The 22480-nt window shown below is 53.1% G+C and overlaps 2 protein-coding genes across 5 annotated transcripts in view; both read right to left on the bottom strand.

Moving 5' to 3' along the window:
- plxnd1 (plexin D1) overlaps positions 1–4238 on the bottom strand; it is an 80088-nt gene extending 75850 nt beyond the window's left edge. The window contains exons 1-2 of the mRNA XM_086141324.1: positions 2575–4238; positions 49–225 (exon numbers count right to left, since the gene is read on the bottom strand). Coding sequence (XP_085997450.1) covers positions 49–225; positions 2575–3786 — 1389 coding nt within the window. The 5' untranslated portion in view covers positions 3787–4238. The remainder of the gene's footprint in view (positions 1–48; positions 226–2574) is intronic.
- A 1902-nt stretch (positions 4239–6140) lies between these two features.
- Positions 6141–22480, bottom strand: part of tmcc1a (transmembrane and coiled-coil domain family 1a) — a 44184-nt gene continuing 27844 nt past the window's right edge. For all 4 annotated transcript variants that reach the window (XM_086141320.1, XM_086141321.1, XM_086141322.1 and 1 more), the window contains 4 exons: positions 13660–13917; positions 12380–13074; positions 9804–9939; positions 6141–8015 (listed from right to left, as the gene is read on the bottom strand). In XM_086141320.1, coding sequence (XP_085997446.1) covers positions 7701–8015; positions 9804–9939; positions 12380–13074; positions 13660–13917 — 1404 coding nt within the window. In that variant the 3' untranslated portion in view covers positions 6141–7700. The remainder of the gene's footprint in view (positions 8016–9803; positions 9940–12379; positions 13075–13659; positions 13918–22480) is intronic.

Raw genomic sequence — 22480 nt, 5'->3', positions numbered from 1 at the left:
AATTACCTCCGACGATGTGTGTGTGTGTGTGTGTGTGTCTGATCTCACCTTGCGCAGCCGCCCGTTGCCGGTTCCCAGGAAGACGACGGTGTGGTTGAGCACGTCGTCCACGGAGACGGACGTCAGGCCGGTGTATTCGAAGAGGGGCGCGGCCCTCAGGGGCCTCCGCAGGGCCAGCGGGTGCTGCAGGTGCGCCGCGCCGCAGTCCAGCTGCTCCGGCTGCAGCTGCCAGACGGACGGGGAAACAAAGGAGGGAGCGGTGAACGACGGAAAGAAGAAAACAATAACGCGGTCGCGGCTGACGCGCCGCCGCTCGCGATCCTACGCGGCTCCTCAGACGTCCCGGAGAACACATGAAAGGGGCTTACAGGGGTCTTCAACACTCATAAGACTCCGCTTTTGTCAAACCCTCGGCGGGCGCCGATACAACATTAGCGCCTCGCTCGGATGAGCGCCGGGACCTTCCGGGAATTCTCTGAATATTTTAAAGCGCGCGCGGGCAAAAGGAGGGAATTCGGCGCGGTGGATATTTGTAGTTGTTTCCCACGGGCCGCCGCGCCTCGCGCTCGCCGCTTCATCTTCGTCTTATCATAAATTGTTTCTGGCTCTCCCTCGGTGCCGGCCTTCAGACTGCCGACAACAAGAAAGATCACATGTTTGGCAGGCGGCGGTGTTACCAAACTATAAAAAGACGTTCCGTACGAGAGCGGCTGGGAGGGAAGATGGGAAAAAACAATCCGGGTCCGCCTGGCGTTGACCCCCCCGACCCCCGCGACCCCCGCGACCGTCTGACCCGCCGGCGCGGTCGGTCACGGGACGGCCGCCCCTCAACTCCCGGCCGTCAATCAAAACGCCGCCACAATGGAGGGCCGGAATGCCTCCGCATTCCTGCGACGGCGAGGGGAAGACAGAGGCGGCCATTACGGCGGCGGGAGAGCACGCCGCCTCAAGGCCGACCGTTTGCTTTAGGGATGAAAGCCACGTCAGGCGTGGACCCAAAAAAATAAAAACTCACCTCAATTTTCTCAAGTACACCCTGACAATTTGCAATGATACGCTTTGGCAAGATGGATAATTATCGCTTAATGAGGCCGGAAGCGGGAAAAGTAATTTACTTGTCAACTTGTGTCAGCGGGGCTCGCGGGATAAATCAAGACGCCCCGGATGATGAGTCGCGTTTCTGCGACCGGAGGGATTCTCATCGGAAACAACGAGGACGCCGGACCTCCAGACCGCCGGATGCCAGACGGAGACGGGACGCCTCGCGGCGGCCGGGGAGGAGGAAAAACAAAAACAGCCGTAATTATAAACCAGGCGGCGCGGCGGTTAGCGCTTCCCGCGTGGAGCCTCCACGTTCCCCCCCCCCCGTGACCGCTCGGGGCTCCTCGCCGTTCCCCGAATCGTCCAGATGAGAGGGTGAATGTTTGCCTCCCTGCGATTGGTCCGGGGTGACACCGCCTTTCGCCCAATCACAGCAGAGACGGCCGCCCCGACCGCAGGGCGAGCGGGACGGATCACGGATGAATGAATGAACGAGTGCCTGGAAGCCGCTTTTCGTCGAGGGCTGCGCACAGGAGACCCAGTAAGAGGACGAGATGGGAAATGAAAAAGAATCATTCATTCATTATTCATCTTCTATTCCGCCCGTCAGGGTCGGGGTCGCCGTGGGGACCGAGGTCTCCGGGGAACCTCCGGCGTGTATTTTCGGTGAGAACACGGAGACGCCGCGGGAATCCGACCGACGACCTTCTAGCGCTGACAGAGAAAACGAAACCCGGCCGCTCGGAGCCGGAGAACCAAAATCGGGTCACGCGTTCATTTTCGTCGGACAGGTTCGATTCCCCGCCGAGGGGAAAGAAATTATATTATCTGAAAACATTAATAACGCCGCTTTGAGCTCCGGGCGGCTAACCTTCCCGGCGACCTTCTGTGATTTAACGGAGGTCGTCCGCGTATCGACGAAAGCTTCGGCGCCGCCGTCGGTCGAAGCTCAAGGGCAAACGCGGCGGCTGCGAACAGGTGAGTTTGCCAGATGTCCCGCCGATGCACAACATAATTCCGTGTTATTACATCCACACGGATCCACACGGATCCGCGGCGGGAGGCGGGCTTGAAAACAGGAGAAGATAAACGCCTCGTTGTACGAGGAAGGCAAAGATGGCGTGAACCGCGTTCGCTCCCTCAACCCTTCCCACGGCCCGGCGCTCCTGACCTCTCCTCGGGACACGGGAGATCCCTCCGTCCAAGTCATGAGCCTCGGGCGAACAGAAAATGGCAGAAAGACGAGGCGGTCACGAGGGAACCGGTCCTTTTCTTTTCTTTTCTTTTTTTTTTCCCCCCCCGTTTGTGAAGCCCGGACAAACGCTGGGTTTAGTTTCATAAATCAGATTCAGGAGCGGCTTTATGGGTCGACCGCCGAGGCGGAGGAGGAATGTGGCTCGCGGGGGGGCGGAAAGGGCATCATAATAATAATAGTACTAACTAAAGATCGTGTTTTATCATCAGAACCGGGGTTTTATTGCGAAACTCGTAAAGGAAAGGGAAAGTCGGGCCCCGAGGGGGGCCGGTTCTTACCAGAAGGTTCCCCTTGTGGACGCAGGCGGCGCCGGAGCCCTGGATGACGCTGTCCAGCACCTGGACGTCGCTGCTGGGGGCGTTGGAGCAGTTCCTCCGACCCTGCCGGATCTCCTCCTCGATGTCTCCGAACCTGAAGGCGCAGAGGGCGGACTTTCGGTCGGCCTTGGAGAAAACCCCGAAGAGGTACGGCTCCGGCTCCGGCTCGCCGCCGGCGTGGATCTCGGCCGGGTAGACGGACAGCAGCCGGTTGTAGATGTCCCCGCGGGAGCCGCACTGCAGGGGCATCTGGATGTAGGACTCGGTGAGCTTCTTGCTCTCCGGGCCGGCGAACTTGCGCGGGCTTTCGGTGTCCAGGCAGATCCGGGCCAGGACGCTGTTGGGCTGGCTCTCCTTGTGGCCCGCCTTGGCGTCGTTGTTGAAGGCGATGTAGGAGTAGGTCTTCTGGATGAAGGCGTGCACGAAGTTCAGCTTGTTCTTGGTCTTGACCTCCTGCTTGATCTTGAAGACGTTGTCCTCCGAGGGGTTGATGTCGTAGGTGAAGAGCCGGGACAGATCCTTGACGTTCAGGGAGCGGATGGCGATCTCCGGCGTGTTCTCGAAGCGCAGGTCCTCCTTGCTGTGGTTCTTGGGGAAGAACTGGGTCCCGGCCCCGGTGTAGGTGGCCCCGACCAGGAGCCGGCTGTTCCCGCCGTGGCTCCTGAAGACGACCCCCACCGTGGAGGCGTTGGGGTGATTGGCGGCGATGTTGAGCATGCTGGGGAACACGGTCTTCTCGCCCCGCGGCGGGAACTCCACCGCGATCTGGGAGATGTTGTCCATCTTCCGCAGCTCGCAGAAGCCCTGGTAGACGGAGCCGCACACCACCACCACCCCCTGCTCCCGGTCCAGCTGCAGGAGCTTGTTGTGGTTGTCCGTCAGGGACTTGGGATGCTCGCAGGGGGCCTGGGGCAGCTGCGGCGCATGGCACAACAGGTTGTCCTCCACCGGCCCGGTGCTCTGCTGCGCCTCCACGGCCAGGCTGGCGTTCAGCTGGTAGACGCTGTTGACGGCGGCCAGGTACACCCGGCCGGTCGCCGCTTCCACCGCGAAGTTATTGGTGCGGTTGGCGGTGGAGAACGCCTGTTGGACGTGCAGCGCGCTGGCGCTCCGGCGCGCCTCCAGCGCCAGGACGCCCAGGAGCACCACGGCGATTCCCATCGAAGGAGGCATTTTTCCTTCTGACCGGCTTCCGCGTCTTCTGTGCCGAGGGTCGCATTGAGCAAAGACAAAAAAAGGAAAAAAAAACCCCGCTGCTTTCTTCCGACTGCGACAATCAGGGAGGAAAAGCTGCTTCCTGCTTCGCGCCGGAGCCCGGAGTGACGCGATAAGCGAGTCGTGCTTCCTCTCCCGCTCCTCGGCTGCCTGCAGCTGCGCCGCCGCCGCCGCCGCCGCCCGACGCCGCCCGACGCGCACGGAGAGCCGCGGAGCGCGGGCACGGATGAACGGGGCGACTTTGAGCGCCTTCCGAAGCGGGAGGTCAACTAGCGAGAGAACAACTTTCAGCCCCCGCCTCGGCGAGGAACGGATCACGGACGCACGCTTTTGCACGTTTCCTGAGCCGAGGAGCACCGACGCGCCGATCCCGGCTCCATCACTATCACGTCGGGGGTGGTGATGGTGGTGGTGGTGACGGTGGGTGGGGGTCCGTTTCCTCCCCCCTGATTCCGCCCCCCTTCCCTCCCCTCCCTCTGCTGCCTTCCTCCTGCAAAGCAGTGGGAAAAAGTTCCTCTTCCGGACCAACCGTTCCCTTTCATTTATAACGCTGACGGTTGCGCATCCTGTCATCTAACGGGCGAGCGACCCCCCGCAAACCGACTCTCCCGCCCTTCCCAGCTTGGTTCCGCTCATCCCGGGGTTAATGTGGGGGTCACCGCCCCCCGGACCCCCCCTTCCTCCCTTAAATTAGTTCTGCAGATCCACCGGCGTTCCGTTCTTGGGCACATACGGCGTGAAAGTGCAACCAGATGGGCAGCATCCACGCACCTTTCCCGCCCCCGACGGACACCTTTACCCCACGCTGCCTTTCCCCCTTGTAGAGGTGCACACACACACACACACACACACACATATGTTTTGAAATAGTAATTGATAATCTCCACGCTGGTAAAAGTGCGCACCCGGTTCGCTGTGGCGTGCAGACATTCGGAGCCGAACCTCACCAAAGTGCACAGGAGGTGTGTTAGTGTGTGTATGTGTGTGTGAGTGTGTGTGTGTGTGTGTGGAGCTGTCACAATTAGATGCCACTGTGTGCCGTTCAACCACGTCCAGGGAGGTGTGTGTGTGTGTGAGTTGGGGTAGAGGGGGTTTTACGCACAGGGTTAAGACAATAGACTGGGTTGTGTGTGCGTGTGTTTGAGTGTGTGTGTGTGTGTGTGGGGGGGCAACTGTGATTTAAAGACTGCATCCACGGAGCACCTGTTTCCTGTGTGATAAGAGGTGGCGGCAGACCGACGTGTCTCCCCGGTGATAAGGCCTCCTCCCCGGGGTGGGACCTCCCTTCGCTCCGTCCCCTCTGCCGGCCTCCCACGGCCTCCCACGGCCAGACAGCCCGGGCTCCTCCGTGGAGCAAGATCTCCATCTAGCGGCCTCGCTGGGAGGCTGCAGGTGACCTTCAGAGAGGAGGTTCACCGCGCTGACAGCCGTGGGCGGATGAGATGGGAACGTCTGGAAAATAAACAAACTCACTTCACTCCAGAAGAAGACTTTTCCGTTTCCCACGCTGGATCTCAAGATGGATGTAGAGGAAGCCACCATGATCCCTCAGACCTTCGCAGAAGCATCGCAAATACGTTGATGGGTAAAAAGAGCAGCGGAATATTCATTCCTTCAATATCAGTACCGTTTATCCTGCACTTGTAGAAGGTTCTGGAGCCAATTCCTGATGGACCCGTCCATCTGGACATGCCGGGTCTCCAGTGGACCTCCTGCCGGTGTTTGGACTGTGGGAGGAACCCGGAGAACCCTGAGGAACCCCAAGCAGGAGAACATGGAGACTCCACACAGAAGGGCACCCTGTGGGAATCCAACCCCCGACCTTTTGGCTTCGAGGCGGAAAGCGCTGACACGCAGCGCCACACGCCGCCAAAATAAGGATTATTATTAATAATAATATTAATTATTATTATTGGCACCACTGAAAAACGCGTCTGGGAATCCGTCCAGAGACCTTCTAGCTCTGAGGTAGAACATGCTCACCAGTAAACTACATGCCACCAGAATAAGTATTATTATTGTTATTATTGTGATAAACTCCACAGAGAAAGGCCCCCTGGCTGTGAGACGGAAGCGCTAACCGCTGCGCCACCTTTGAAATAAATGAATGATTCGAAAACTAAATCTGTAAACAAACCCCAGGAAGAAGCTTCTCGGCGGAGAAACATTCACATATTGATATATCGCGGCTCATACCGAGGCGGGGTTTCATTAGGTAATGTCACATTTCAGGGAAAATAAATGAGTTTTGACTGGAAGGTGGCGGAGAGCCGACGTGTCCCCCGGGGGAAATATTAAACACGAAGACACGGTTAGTCAGGAATGCATTTTATTTATTCCACACTTAGAAAAGGATATCAGAAGGCACTGGAGTGGTTTATCACAAAAAACCTACATCATAGGAGTTACCGCCAAGGTCGGACAGAGGTCGCCCGTCAGCTCGCTCTCACACTTGTCCGCCGAGCCCGATGTGACGCGATTCGATTTGAAGCCGCTAACGAACCCGGGAAAAGAAACACTCACGGTGAGCGTCTGGGGTCGACAAACGCCCCGCGGGGTTCGGGGCCTCCGACAAGTGCGACTTTCCTTTTTCCTTTTTTTTTTTGTTTGTTTTCTCCTCCACCGAGGGCCACGGGAGACACTCTGCGGCGTCTCCCGGGTTTGTGCGGCCGCCGTCTGACCTACGTCTTATCTGGCAGTGTGATAAAGTGCAGCTGTACGGTCCGTCAGCCTCTCAGCGTGGAATACGGGGTGGACTCGGGAGGCCCGAGAGGCCTCTATAGGCTCCTAAAAGCCGAGGGACTGCGCCGCGCTAAAGATCCGGATCTTTTGTTTTTTGTCGCGCCTCCCGGAAAGATAGGTTCGGCGTCACATTCGCGACGGATCCGAGCGGAGGAGAGGCCCGCCGGTGCTGGGCTCGGACCCTCTGCTCAGGCATCCCTGGGTGAACTCGTTTTGGCACTACGTGAATACACCGCTAGAAAGTGTATCTGCTAAAAACAAAAAAAGGAAAGAAGGGGGGGGGGGGAAGAGGAGCGCGAGCGGCGGGGACGACTTGCACGGCAGATATGAAGCAGAGAGACGCCCTCTCCTCGCCAAAGACGGAGGGAGGAGGCGGTTTTGAACGCACGCCATCCACGTTCGCCGCCGCGTCGAAAAGCGAAACCTTCATGGGAACGCGCGGCTCAGAACGGATGGGTGTCTTCTGAGCGGAGGTTTCAATTTTCCTCTTGACTCAAATAAAAAACAAAAGAAAGAAAGAAAGAAAGAAAGAAATCAGTAAAAGCACGTGATCTTGGCTGTTAGGTTGTGAGGAAGCACAGAAAAAAAAAAAAAGTCTCTCGTCGGTCTTCGGACGCTTCCGCCCGAACACGTTTTCACCACAGCAAAGAAAAGAGAGACTCCAGCGGCGTCTCCGTCCAGAACCTGCAGGAGGTGGACCTCCTCCTCTGGAGGAAACCAAAAGCGTGGCGGGGTTTGCCTCCGCCACGCCGCCGTCTCCTGACTAGACCCCCCCTGTCTTTGAGGCGAGGGGAGCGCGATGCTACATGGTACTGAATAAAATAACATTGAAAATAAAAACAATATTAGAAATAATATTATAATTGATTAAAGTCTAGAGATAAAAACAGTACAACGTTGCATTATGTGAGGAATATCGACGTGAAGGTTTGTTTTTAAAAAAAAATTGTAAACGGTCTCACCCTTCCTTACTGAAAATCAAGAAAGTTCCCGACGTCGCCGTTTCCTCCTCCTCCTCGCCTCCAGTCCCGGGCGCGTCTGAGCGCGCTCAGTCCGGCCGTCACGCGAGTCCCTGCGCGGGCGCGGCTAAAAGTTTCATCACCAGAGGGAAGGCGCCGGCGTCCGTCCCGTCACCCCGGCGGCTGGAGGGCGCGGTGCGTGTACCCGGAGAGGGCGTCCCAGTTTCTCCACAAGAAGGCCAGCAGGAGGATGAGGAGGAGGGTGGAGAGGGAGCGCGAGCGCGTCTTCATCAGGGGAACCACGCAGTTCGCCACCGTCGACACGAAGACCAGGAGGACGGCCATGAGGGCCAGCAGCACGTTGATCAGCTTCCCCAGGAGGGTCCTCGCCGTGGCGTTCTCCAGCCCTTCCAACTGCACCACCTGCTGCTGCTGCTGCTGGAGCTCCATCTTGGAGATCCTGGTCTGGCACGCCTCCAGAGCCTCCTGCGGACGACAGACGTCACAGATCCGTCAGAGCCGAGTCGACGGCGGCGCCTGAACCCGCCCTGCAGCCGGGGGACAGGAAGTACACGTCATGGGACGCGGGACCGGGCACGCCGCTTGGGTTCAGCGCTCAGGTAACGTTGTTGGACTGAGCGTCACGTTTGCACTGTCAACACGCGTGGTGAGGTCATGTTCTCACATGTTTCAAAGGGGTGAGTGTGTGTGTGTGTGTGTGTGTGTGTCGCCGTCTTAAGCAATCGTATCAACTTGACAGCGTCAACCTGTCTGTGGCTCACGTGAGGCGGCTGCAGCCGAAAACAAACAGGTGACAAAAACCTCATCAGTCAACAAGTGATTGAGGAGATATTATTTGTTTTTATTATCAAATCGACGTCTTTTTAAAGATTGTATTTTTCCAGCTCAATTTCAATGCAATGAACGGCGCCGTCACACGTTCCTTCAGATTAAATATTTTCTGCACATTTAGAGGTGGAAAATCCAGGTGATAATAAGGTGAAACGTCTTCAAGGGAAGACATTTAGATGAGATGAGATGAGAACAACTTTATTTATCCCGAAGGAAATTGTTGTGCCAGAGTTTCAAGTAAAAAAAAACATAACAGTTATAGATAATAGTAGAAAGGAGGAAGAATAAGAAATACAATGAAATATGAATTGTCCTAACTGTTGACTGTAACTACAAAGATTGAAGATTCCCTGTGGCTGAGGGAAGAGGAATTAAGGGTCAAGAATTTAAGGGTCAAGAATTAACCATCCATCCATCCGTCCATCCATCCATCCATCCATCCATAAATCCATCCATCCATCCATCATTTGCCGTTTATCTACGTGGGGTCCCAGGGATGCTGCAGGTGGACCCAGCAGCTGAGAGGCAGTGTTTACCCCGGATTGGTCACCGGCGACCCGCCGAGAACCCGGATTACCGAGAACCTCTGTAGGTAATCCAGAAATTTAAAATGTAATCTGAGCATCCAGAAAATACTGAAATACAAAAAAAAAAAAAAAAAAATACTGGATACATCTGCTGCATCTTGCTGTTGTTTTTTTTCCCCTCATTCTGCAGTACATTCTTAATGTTGTCGTCGTTGTGGTTCACTCTGCGGTCTAGTCGTGGATGTCTTTTGCTATCTTTCAATACTAATAATAATAATTTGTCCTTATTAATCCTCGTGGGGAAATTCGTTCTCTGCAATGAACCCGTCACGGATGAACCGAGAGCGATCGGCTGCCGTCCACCAGCGCCGGGGGAGCAGTTTGGGGTTCAGCGTTTTGCTCAACAACCCTTTGACACACTAGGAGGAGCCGGTAATCCAACCAGGAATGCTCGGTTCCAGAGACGACTGCGCTACCTCCTGCGCAAACTTCATAACTTTATTTATATTTACGAATGGCGTAGATAACGTGTAACTGAAGTGTCTGTTGAAAGGTTCTGCATACAACCTGCACTCAAGGCCGCACTCAACATATAACTGCGAGCGCTGTTTGCGTTGCTAATTCTGTTTACCTTTCCCTGCACTGTTTACATCTGGTGGCAACAGTATGCTTATTATTATTTACTTATCTATACTTAAGAGTGTCATGGCACAAGGAAACACGTTTCTGGAATGAACGCGTGACGACAACCACTTTGAATCTTGGGTGTCGTTTATCATTTCGTAGACTCAGAACGGCCGCCTGTCCGCCTCAAACACACCACCGGTGTCTTAAAAAGACAAGATGTCGCTGCTGCTGATGAGATGTGTGTGTTTTGGACGTCTGGCGGACCGACCTGGATGTCCCTGGCTCTCTCGTAGGACTGGTAGGCGATCTTCTCCTCCATGCTCGCCAGCTCCTGCTTGAGGTTGAGTATCTCGTTCTGGTGGAGCTCCGTCAGGTCATTCAGCTGCTCCTCCAGACGCTCGCACCTGAAAACGCACACGCACACACACACACGTGGGTTCAGGGTGTAATTAGGCCGGACACACTCACACACACACACAGGAATTAAGACAAACGCGCCCTCGAGGCATCTGACCACACGTCACCTGACTGAGCCGATGACTTGCCCTGACAAGATTAGGACGTGCTTAGTCATCTGCCGATCCCGCCGGCCAATCACAGCGTCAGCAGTAAAATACCCACCAATGGAATGTGAGCGTCAGGAGGACGAGGGCTTTGCACCGCTAACAGGCAAAAGGGCTCGGATAACTCTCACCGTATATAGACACGTAAATGACATTAAAGGGGGGAAAAAAAAAAAAAAAAAGATTCTATGTAGAATGATCCTAAATCCTATTTGCATTTTAATTTATCGCCAGCGCGCATCCGTCTATCTCCGCTCTCCCATTGTGCTGCGGCGTTCATATTCCGCACGCAGATGCAGCTGCTGGCCTTTCACGCCGCGGAAAGAGGAAGCATAAAGTCAAGATTTATTGTCGCTTCTGAGGCGCTAAATATCCGGAGTTCACACAATCTCCAGACTCGGGGCACCTGCGCAGGACGTGGGGGTGAAACGTGCATCCTCGGCCTCGTTACGAGCTAATGGACAAATCTGTGATTTGTTTTCGGGAACTACTGATAGTCACGGAGAGTGATTTGGGAGTCATAAATTTAGCAGGCATAAAATAAAATATCACAAGCGACCCAGAGTGCAGGGGAAGCGGTAGACCAGGGGTGGGCAATTATTTTGGCTGGTGGGCCGCATGTCTTATTTCATTTTTACACGCGGGCCAACTCGGTACCATGTAAATCGAACAAAATAAAAATTTCATTTTAATTATTTACATTTTTTGGCATTTTCTTTCTTTTTTTACTTTAAAATCATGAATGATCATATAAATGTACCGACATTATTTTATATGTAATCATCCATACAAAATTAAACAAAGGGGAAAAAATAAAGAGTTTCTAAATTCAATATTGATTGAAAATACTTCTTAAAATACCGTATTTTCACGACCATAAGGCGCACATAAAAGTCAAAGATTTTCTTCAAAACGTGCGGTGCGCCCTATCGTTCAGTGCGCCTTGTGTGTGTGTGTGTGTGTTGTTGTTGTTGTAAGGCGGACTTAGTAGAGAACACAATGAGAACGTTAAAGGGGGAAGCGTGGCCGTGGATTGTATATAAAACCCGCGCCCTATCATTTGGTACGCCTTATGTGTGTGTGAAATACAATAATGGCACACATAACCGAGATTGCGCCTTTTAGTAAGGTGCGCCTTATGGTTGTGAAAATACGGTATTAAAAGAAAATAGTTTGGCGGGCCGTATAAAAAAGGTAAACGGGCCGGATGTGGCCCGCGGGCCGTAAAATGCCCGGGTCTGCGGTAGACGATGAATGAATGGATGAAAACAATAGAAAAGTTTTGTATCCGGACGCATCTGTATATGATTTTGTCTTGAAAATCTGGAGATTCCAGCCTCAGGTTGTTTGCTACATTTGACAGGATTTATGCCCCCGGGTGAAAACTAACATCTACTGTTTAGACAGACATAGATGACATCCATAGGGTTTGCAAGTCCAAGAACTTACAACCGAATCCCTCGAGGCAATTCATACATTTTTAGGACGCAGAGAGCGGAAGGGTGAGAAAAGCACTCAACCTTTGAGGGGGGGAAACGTTTCCTAACGGAAAGGATTTGGATGATTTACAAAGAGAAATCGCCTGCAGATTAAAATCCCCGGCCGAGAATCGATAGCTGGGGTCCACGATGGAAACATCATCGTATGATGCATCCATTACATTTATCTTTAAAGTGAACTTAGCAGCGGAGGAAGAATTTAGCTCCGTGATTCATTTCCTGAACAATGGCTCCCCGGGGACGGGCCGCCGGGGCCCGGCTCAATCTCCCGGACGTTATTTCGGTCTGGAGAGGGCAAAAAATAATCCAAACGGAGATGAACATTTAAGGGAGAAAAATGCTCCCGGTTCCTTGGCCGTGTTAGCGTGCCTTCCGGAAGCTCCCCGGTCCCGGTGCCCGTTCTGGAGGAATTCTGCCCCGATCGGACGGCAGATGTTGCTTAGCATCCCTGCGTGCACGGCCCTTGTCCTGGCCGAGGGGTCTGATCTACTCTTCTTTATCGTATAATTTATAGCGTAATGATAAGATAGAAACGCCCCATCACTGTTCGAGGGGTTAAACGGGGGATAGAAATCACGACGCCGGTTTTACAACCGAATGGTCCCGCTCGTATCACCACGACGTGATCAAAGTCCGCGTCTTTATCGACTCGCGTCGGCGTTGATAAGCTCTCCGAAAGCGGGGCGTCTGACGGCGCAATGCGAACCGTCCGAGACGCGAGGGAAATGTTCGGCGCGAGGGGACGGACGTAGCGGGCGTCTTCTCTCTGGGCAGATGCGTACCTGAAGCGTTCCTCCTGCAGCGCCTGCATCACGACGGTGTAGTCTCTCTGATAGTGGCTCTTCAAGCTTTCCAGGCTCTCGTCCAGCCTGGCCTGGCCCTCCCTGAGCTCCTGTAACTCGTGTAGCAGCATGTCCAGGCTGGAGCTCTGCCCCCTCTCCAGCGTGTTCCCCTTGGAGCTGGGGGGGCCTCCCGGGGCCCCCGTGGTGCTGTTGGCCCCCGCCGAGCCCGAGGTGGCGCTGGAGCAGTCGTCCTCGCTGCCGTATTTGGGACTGGACTGGAGCTGGTGCCCCGCGCTGCCGAGCGATCGCGCCCCCACGACCCCCGCCACGCCTTCCTCCACGGCGGGATCGTCCAGAGAGTCTTTCAGGGAGGGGATGTTGTCGGCGCTGCCGAATTTGTTGCGTATTAGCGAAGCGATCTCCCGGGGTTTCGAGACGACGGCCCCCGCCGCCGAGTGCGTCGCCTGGGAGAAACTGGACAAACCTCCTTTGACGCTGTCCACCACCCCCTCGCTAAAGCCCGAGACTTTGGCGCCGACATCCTTCAGGCCCTGCTGCATGTCCCGCAGGACGTCCTTGGGCTGCCGCGGGATGCCGTTGTGCTCCACCTCCCGCAGCTTGCGGTGATAGTGCTCCAGTTTCCGCTGCAGCTGCTGGATGGTCTGCGCCGACTTCTGGTTCTTCTTCTCAAAAACCTGGCGGCGACGGGAGAGGTTTTGGCCGTGAGGGCGGGGGAATCGACGGCGAGAAGGAAACGTTCCCATTTCGAAACATAATTAGCGAGGTACCGTCCTTTGTCTCGGGATAAACCGAACAAACAAGCTGAATAATAATGCCCCGGGTGCCGAGTAATCGGAACAGCTGACTAAAATAGACCCGCGCAAACTTCACAAGCTTCACACCAATCGAAGGAATCTTTGCATTTTCCGGCAGTCGGTGCCGACGTTCAGAGGCGACGCCAAAGGCAGGATTATTATACAAATAGCGGGGCTTTTTTTTCAGCTGACAAAGTGCGTCCGTTTACTTTTAACGACGCAAACGCGTGCATTTAAATAAAAAATAAATAAAATTTTAAAAAAAAAGCAACATGTTTACAGTAGACTTATTTGGAATTAAAAAAAATGGACTTTAAGGAGGAAGCAGTGCGACAACATCGGACTGTTTGGGTGATAATACAGACCGATGCGATTCATAATAAAGGTTTTTTTCGGCGCAAAAAGCGGGTTCCGGCCTCGGGGGGGTTCGACGGAGCGCCGGTCCTCGCCGACACGTGCGCTCACCTGCTTGATCCGCGTGCTTTGCTGCTTGTCCGCATTGTTGGCCAGTTTGAGGTACTCCGCCACGTTGTCGTCCCGGGCCGTCTGCTCGATCTTGATTTGTTCCGTGAGCTTGAGGATTTTCTGCTGGAGCTGGGCGATGGCCTGCTTGGTGCGCTGGGGGTCCGGGGAGCCGTCCTCGGCCCCCTGGAAGGTACCGTCGGCGCCGCATGACACGGCGAGGGGCGTTTGGCCCAGGCCGCTCACCTCCAGCCGGTCGATCTGGAGCCGGGAGACGAGAAAGACGGGCGAGGAAACGTGGGTGAAGGGTGAACAAACGGAGGCCCTTCGGTAATTTGCTGACGGGGAATATCAAAAAACATAAACTTCTGCATTTCTGCCCCCGGCTTCAAATCTGTCAGATGAGGAAGGCCACTGGCGGTCAGCTGTTCTCGAGACGAAGGAGGGGGAAGATGAGATTCACGCGTTGAGGGATTTACGGTGAAATGAAAGAAGAAACGTATATTTTAGCGCCGGTCCGCCGGGCGCCAACAGAATAGTCGGCCAAATCTGTTTTTAATCTGTCTCCAAGTGTGACTGCATGCGACGAGCTATGCGGGCATTTCCGTTTCACTCGGACTGACTGACCGCCGGCGTGTCGCTCGACAGTGACCCGGTTTGGCTGACCAGCGCCGTCTGTGTGAAAACAAGGGACAAATCCTGGAGTGTGCCTCCAGGGGGACGAGGGGGCTGCTTTTCCCACAGATCCATCCTCTCAGACACCTCAGAACACACACGCACACACACACACACACACACACACACACACACACAGGACATTGTGCCACTGCTGGAACTAATGGCTGCTTGAAGTGGAATAGCAATGCAAACACCCCCCTCCATGTCCGGGCGTGTGTAAGCTTTGCTACCAAAGCTTCAACAGGTAAGAAAACACACACACACACACACACACACACACACACACACACACACACACACACACACACACACACACACACACACACACACACCGGGCTCACCTGTGTGCGCAACGGCGTGACTAAGAGATGACAGGCACCACCGTCAACAGACACACACACACACACACACACACACACACACACACACACACACACACACACACACACACACACACACGCACACATACACATCCGGTTTGCAGACACGGCAGAACCTCCAGTCACACCGTCCTCCTCACCTTCCCGTTGGCCCTGTGGAGGAGCTGCTCCCAGTGCATCGTCCCCGCCGTGCGCTCTCATCGAACACGCCGCGATCCCCCCCCGCGCCACGCCACGCCACGCCACGCCACGCCACGCGAATCCACGCCAACCGACGCGGTCCAGTCGCTCCGGCCGGCCGGCGCGTCGTCGTGCACCGGGACACTGCCGCGCACCTGAAGCTCCGTCCGGCCGGTCGGAGGAGGGGAGGAGGGGCGAGGGGCGTGGCCTCCGCCGAAGCCCCGCCCACCCCCAGTAAGAGGATGACATCATCCTCCGTGCAGCGCCGGTCGGCTTCTCCAGGAGCTGCAATGACTCCTGCAACTTTCTCGGGACTTTCTTTCCCGTCCGGCGGGAAACCCCGGCCGCTGTGAGCCGGTTATAACCTCTGACACGCACAGGACTACGGGTGCGTGTCGACACTCAAGTCAAAAGGCGTAGAAAACATTTTGACTTTATAAACACAGGTGAAACATGAGGATTCGCCTCAAAACGAATCAATCCAGTCCTTTTCCCCAAACACCTCACGTCCCAAAACACCTGGGCTACTTTCGCTCATGACATCGGCTGTGAGGCGTTCTTTGTCAGTGCTTTTTTTCGGATGACCGCGGACGTTTTCGTTCCTTTCACTTTTCAAATGACCTTTCACAGCTCATGACTGGAAATGCGATAGTAAGTAGAAATGTGTGTGAAACGCACAGGGACGGCAATTTTTCATTAAATACCATCGAAAAACCTATAAAAAAAACACGGTCGCACCTGTCCGAGAATGACTAGCTGATCTGAGAGGGTAAAAGAACGAATCTAGATGGACAAACAGACAAGTTATGACTCAAGGAAACCCAGGAAATAACAGAAGCGAACATCACGCTCATGTATGCGCCTTTTTCCCGTGTTAATGAACAGCTAATAAAGAGCAAACAGCTGCAAAAATAGATTTACCAACACTGAAATGCTAAAATTACAATCTCATTTCCTTCCCCGACTGAACAACCTCATCCATTGGCTGCGCGCCCTCTGCAGTTTCTTTCACAGTTTCAGCGGACATAAACAAAGTTTAAAGTAGCGTTATTGAAAAACAGGTGAAACCTGTAAGCAAGAAACAAATGCACCCAAGAGACATTCATATAAGTCACCTCGGTGTTTAGTATCAGCTCATAGACTAGTCAGAGCACTGGTGACTTAACTAATACCCGCGCGGATGATGTTAAGTCATAAAAATATAATGCCACGTTGTCGTGACACGCCGGGCAAAGGGTCAGCGCGTCATATTTTCATCCGGCGTCCGATCCGGCTGACGGAGATGAGCGACGGGGCCGGAAAAACCAGTCCGACACCTGTTTGAGACAAACGCGCTCAATCACGGGCGCATTCCTCCACCGGATTTGATGATTCCAATTACATTTTAAAAAGAAATAAAAAATTTGAATCGGGAGTGGATTCACAACGTCTGTTCATAGATTTACCGCAGAGCGGCGGGAGAATGCGGTTTCCGGCCAAGTGTTGCGCGAAGGGAGACCGATCATTTTCAAAGCCTCTAGATGAGCGGCCAAGCCGATGGGATGAATCAGCGAACGGGAATAGCCTGCCGGGCCGAGAGCGGAGGGGCGACGTTTCGGCGAAGCGCCCGGTTTGTTCCCGGATATAAACAAAAACGGTATTAATAGCTTCGCGAGGGCACGGCGGACTGCCGCTGCCTCACGGAGCGACTCGCTTACTGTACTTGCATAATCGTATGCGTTTTCTCTCGCTGGACTTTTACAGGAGATAAAGAGGGCAAAGGGTGACTCAGCAGAACCCTTTGAACAGGAATACCCCGAAGAGCCGGGTAGATAGTTGTCAGAAGCGTCGCGATAAGAGGAATTGCAAACTTGCAAACGCTGGCACCGAATCCCCCTCCCTTCTCATTGATCACAAAGATTCAGTATCAGCAGGATTCTCCGCGGCTTAAAAGGGAAACAGACCTACTGGTCATTCGGGTCCTGCTCGCGTCAGCTTGCTGCACGGTTACGCTCACATTAGCATCCGAATGATGCTACGGTGTGTCACACACACACATATACACACACACACATAGCAGAGCAATGTTTCACCGGCAGTTTTCTAGCAGCGGATAAGCCGGCGCTATCGGCCCGATCGGTGCGACACCGCTTGATGTGTTTTCTGTGGGACTTGAGAGGGCGGGTTGAAGTATCGGACTCTCTGCGGACTCGTTGCATCACCGAGGCCGGCTAATCCGAGCGAAGGAAGCCGTGTGTGTTTTGGAATTAGGCGCGGCGGTACGTCTCAGGAGCCGCTCGAGACTTCTTCAGTGTTGGAGAGAGACTAAGTCTATCTGGACCGTCATCCCCTTTGGCTTTTTTTTTTTTTTTTTTGAGCAAATAGTTTTCCCACTCCGCCCAACAGGGTCCACCTGCTGGTGGGCCCTGTTACGCAACATCTTCTGATCCCCTGTAAAGCTGGTTAGAGCCGTGACAAGGCCGCCCCGATTTACCTTGGATTGACTTGAGGCGGGGGAAACACCGAGCGGGACCTACGCATGGAGACTTACAGCTGCAGATCTCGCACAGACGGGCATTTAAAAAGCGTTATCGGGCTAAAGTTGTTAGATATGCATCACACATAACAGGATATTCGCCGCAGGAACATCTTGTTCTGGGTCCACATTGCTTTGGCACTCTAGAAAACACACCAGCCCAAATTGTTGCCTGCTTCTACAATGTAGGTCATTGAAGAAAAAAAATGGGCAGACACTGTCATAAGACCCTATTTTCCCGTCATAACACTGACTGTTTTTAACACCATTCAGTGTCTTCTGTCTATTAGCGTTGTCCTATCGTCGTCGGACAACGGTATTGTTCTCCGGGTCTTTAATACAATGTTTGGAGTAAACAAAGAAATCATAAGCCAAGCCCTGGTTTGAGCTTTTGCTTGTTTTGCATGCAAACATTGTGGTCCGAAACACCCAAGTCATATAAACTCCCTCCTATTTTCTTTTTTCTCCCGCAGCAAATATTATCTTTGCTCAAGGTCAAGTCTGCAGCGCTCTGAGCGAGGGAGCGAATGCCGAGTGCTTCGTCGGCGGCTGCATCTCACATTCCTGCCGGGTGGAATTCCGGTGACGACAGCCCGCGTTTCTTGTAAAGCGGCGTGGCCCGATACTACGAGGGTAATGTGACTTCACATTTCATTGACAAAACTATCATCGACACAGGGCTTGTTTGTGCCGGCCTGGCTGCCATTACAATGACATTTCAACCGATGTCAATGAAAATCACACCTCGGTGTGATATTTGTGGATCTTCTCTGCGTTTGCGGTCCGTCCAACGGGACGTTCATCGCTCGCCGCCGCTGGCCTTCGAGGCAAATCAACCCGAACGACTGAACTTCACACCGCTGATTAGCTGGGTTGAGCTTTAACCCTGTAGGCCCGGATATCACAAAGCGGTTGTCGTAACAACGCCGTGGCAGCGCTGAGTGACACCGAGGTCTCCGATGTGACAGATAAAGAGTGATCGGGTGCGCAAAGTGTGTCCGAGTCCGTGCCATTCGTAGCCATCAACAATGATTACATCGAACGTGCAGTCGGCGTGCGGGGCAATCTGTACATCTGGACCAAACCAATGCGGGAACCCTCGAAAGAAATCCTCCCATCGTGAGGACGAAGACACAAAAACAACCGAAGATACTGATCTAGCCGCTTTGGATGTTTTTATGTCACCTCTAAATACTTGAGCGCTTTTTTTTTTCTTTTTTTTCACTGCCGCCCACCGCGTTTTCAGTCTCCGCACCGAATAAGGTTGCGTTGGAACCATCGGCGAGAATACGTTATGGACAGAAATCTGCTTTTTGTGCATCGGGGGGGGGGGGGGGGGGGGGGGGGGGGGGCTCCGGCATGGCAACAATGAACCCCATTCACCAGATGTAGAAAATTACGTAACCCCATGTGACGCCGGACAAGGGGCAGTTTACTCAACACATGCACTCATGAATTAGCACACAACACAAAGCGGCACAAATAATCAGAAACACACACCGGGTGGCTGCCAGCGTGTTCGTGAAGCAACTCGGAGGGGATCTTAAAAAGCAAAGCTGACATCGGGAAGGGATCGAAGCACGGCGGTAGCTATCGCCGCGGGTCTGAAGCGAAAAAATAAATAAATTAGAAGAAGTGAGCATTCGGTTGAGTCGTGTCTAAATTGATATAAAGTCCAATTGCGTCAACCTAGCGTGAGTTAACAAAAATACTGACTTCAACATGTGACCGGCTTTCGACCATCACCTCGGTAGGTTACAACCGACGGGACTCATGACAGAGGGAAAAATGACACACTCTTGGTGGAGACTCACGGTTATGGGGGAGGGAGGTGGTGAGGGGTCAGCGGTTACCAGGTTGAGGATGACCTCCATGGCAGGGAGGCACATGCGCACGGTTCGGGCTACGCCTTGGGTGGGTCTGTCTCCCCGCTGGCGTGTCCCACCGGAGAGGACCGCGGCGGAGGGATGGAGGACGATCGCGGTTCTGCGACACCATTCGTCACCCAGGAGAGACACCGGGCTAAAGTCCCCCGGGCGCAAAAGTCCACCCGGCGGAGCCTTCGCTTGACAACAGGGAAGCGGAGACCCCGGGGAAACGCTAGCGGCTAATTGAATATCCAAAATCCATGGAGAGCTCGGTCCCGGCGGAAATGAAACGAGACTATTGGCGGCTGCGGAGTCCAGAGAGTGGTGCTCCCGGTTCAAAGAGTGGCGTTTCCTCGAAGCCGGCGGCCACGCTTGGCTGCTAACGCGCGCAGCTCCCACCGATAACTTGCATTAACGGGAGAACAAGGACTCCTCCTGAGCAAAAGGGTCTGCGGGTTTGGGGTGAAAACAGCTGAGGTGGTTAATCGGATGAAGACTTTCAGGGTTGAATGAAGGCGAGGTTTAAGAAGGAAGCGTTTTACTGTGGAGTGTTCAAAGTGCTTGGCATTAAAAAAAAAAAAAAAAAAACCCGGAGAGGAAGGGAGGCAGACGGACAGATAGAAAGAGGGCGAAGCAGAGCAGAGGGGATGGAAGAGGAGAGAAAAACAAGGACCCACCGGGAGCTGTCACTGAGAGGGAGACGGAGTGAGACAGGGTGCAAAGGAGAGAGGGGTTGTGAGAAAGCCTTCTGAAAGGAAGGGGGGCTTTTTTTTTCTGTTGGTGTTTCTGGGCCAGCGCGGCTCCGGAGCAGCGGCTAGCTGCGACCAAACAGAGGGGGGGAAATCCTCCACTCCCTCCGCTCAATTATCTCACAGTTTGATTGTCACGGCCAATCAGCCGTCGGCGTGATCACGCTATAATGACCCGGCGCGCTAACAACTAGCGTCCGCCGACCAGCGGCGTATCTTGAACTTCCTGAACTTCGCTCGGGGCGACTTGCGTTTTGCCCTTAACATGAAACAAACACACGGCAGAGGACGGGTTCGGTTGAACATGCAGACCAGAAAAAAAAAAAAAAAAAAAAAAGGAGATTACACAGATTATGCAGTCATATGATGTTTACAAAGCGACCATTGAAAAGGAAAAAAAAAAAAAAGGCATATGTGAGAGCGGCGTCATTACTTCATCCCCCGGTTTATCCGACGTGGGGATAACTGTCACTTTTACTCGAGCGCCACGCAATTTCATAACACAATCTTCAGTAAATGTCACCTGGAATCACATTATGGACTGGTATCTTCAGGAGGACCTTAAACTTGACGGGCGAAGAGTCTAATTAAAGTCAGGAAACAATGCAAAACATTGCGTCGGCGTATGGCGAAAACAGCATTTTGCTGCAAACCCTCAACTGTAGCGCTGCCCAATTAGGGAGTGCAGCGGGGTTTGGGGGGGGGGGGGGGGCGAGGGCTACTATGCACTGTCTAGAAGAGGAGACGAGGGGGGGGGGGGGCGCAGCATGAATAAAGGATTTAATGAGAACCGAGGGGGAGCGGAGGGACAAGAAGAGAGGGACAGATTTCGGGAAAAGGCTGCTTACATAAGACCGAAGCCAACTTGCTCAGAGTGCAAATGTGTGATGTGTAGTTTTGACCCGCGTATTGACAGGAGCGCACCGCCGAAGCCGTTGTAAATTTAAAGTCAAACATTGCGAAAGGAGTTCAGTTAAACTGAGAACGAGGGCGAGGGAATGAAAAGGGAATTTTTGGGGGGGGATATTTGTTTATATATTTATCGAAAGATTTGCTGATGAATGTCTGGGCCTCACTGAGTTTAATGCATTTAGGAGAGTCTCAACTGTTTCCGTGTGTGTTGAATTTCTATTTTAAGATAGGGGACTTTGACACAAATCGGTCGGAGGTGACGTCTCATTTACAACCTGCAAAGGCTTGAATAATTATAATATAATAATAATTCATTTAATTTGACGCGGAAAGGTAAAACTTTCCCAGGTCAAATAAGGTCAGTTATATTACGGTTTGAGATCTCTGCAAAATAAAAAAACAAATATTTAGTATAATGTTTATACTTTGACACATGGCAGAGATTAGTGACTGATGACAGATGTTTCTTTGTCTACTGAAAACAATGCATTTGTGCGACTCTACACAAGCGAACATCACTTCGTGCTCTTCAATGTTCTTTACAATTCCTCACAACACACAGCAAAGCTAAAGTAACACAACGGTTTCAAACTCTCTCTCGCACGCACGCAGGTTCATAGTTGATCCATCACAAAAAAAAAAAAAAAAAAAAGGCATCCATCTGGTGAACTCCTCAGCAGATCTCATAACTTCCGGGCTCCTCTCAGAGATGAATGCATTACATGCATTCTTTGGTTGTCTCTAAGTGTCATTCCAGCCTTGGGCTCGCGTCTCCTTTGTGAATTTCGTTACCCCGAGCGACTCCTGTCGATCCAGGAAAACCCGAGCCTTCGGGCTTTCTAGCAATAGGCCTTCGTAACAGCGGAAATGGCAAAGTGGCTGCGCGGTGACTAATTCGGGAGGGGCAAGTGAGCCATGATGAGAAAGAAATGGAAACGGGAGAAGCCTGTCTTGGAGGCGGTTTCGTCTTATTAGTGCTACATTAGCAAGTCAAAATTAGAGGAGGTAGAGCAGATGTGCCTGCCCCCAGGGGTGATTAACATCGGCTGAGTCGGATGATGGCCACATCTTAAATAGTAATAGAGGTGTTGGGTCTGCTTAGGAGAAAGACAGACGATCGGAATCAAAAACAAAACAACGGCTGTAAATCGGATCCCTGCCGTTTCGTTTCATTCGTCCTCCGCCGACAAATGAAACCGGAAGGAGAGGATTTCGACAAACCCACCAACAACTGACTCTTCGGGTCTGAAACCAAATGAAGACAAATTGCGTTTGGCCCTCATCGGTTTCATCGCGCTTACAGCAGATTAATCCCTGCCCGTGAGAGAGCGAGCGCGGGGAAGTGGGAGACGGAGAATAACGAGAAAATTGATGCGAACAAAGCAGTGCTATTACTTCACCCGACCTTGATCCGTCTGCAGTGTCTCATTTAATGGCTCCGAGACAGATGCGCCCCGCAGACAAAACAATGACCCATTTTGATGAATGTGTCACATTACGATCTCTTTCTCCCCGACACTCGCATCGGTGTGTTTCCGAGGC

The sequence above is a fragment of the Fistularia commersonii genome, chromosome 34, assembly GCF_037954325.1.
Source record: "Fistularia commersonii isolate RoL2024-O1a breed Wild chromosome 34, RoL_Fcom_v1.0, whole genome shotgun sequence".
NCBI classification, from domain to species: Eukaryota; Metazoa; Chordata; class Actinopteri; order Syngnathiformes; family Fistulariidae; genus Fistularia; species Fistularia commersonii.
The sequence above is the reverse complement of the archived record's forward strand: the minus strand, read 5'-3'. Positions and strand labels throughout refer to the sequence as shown.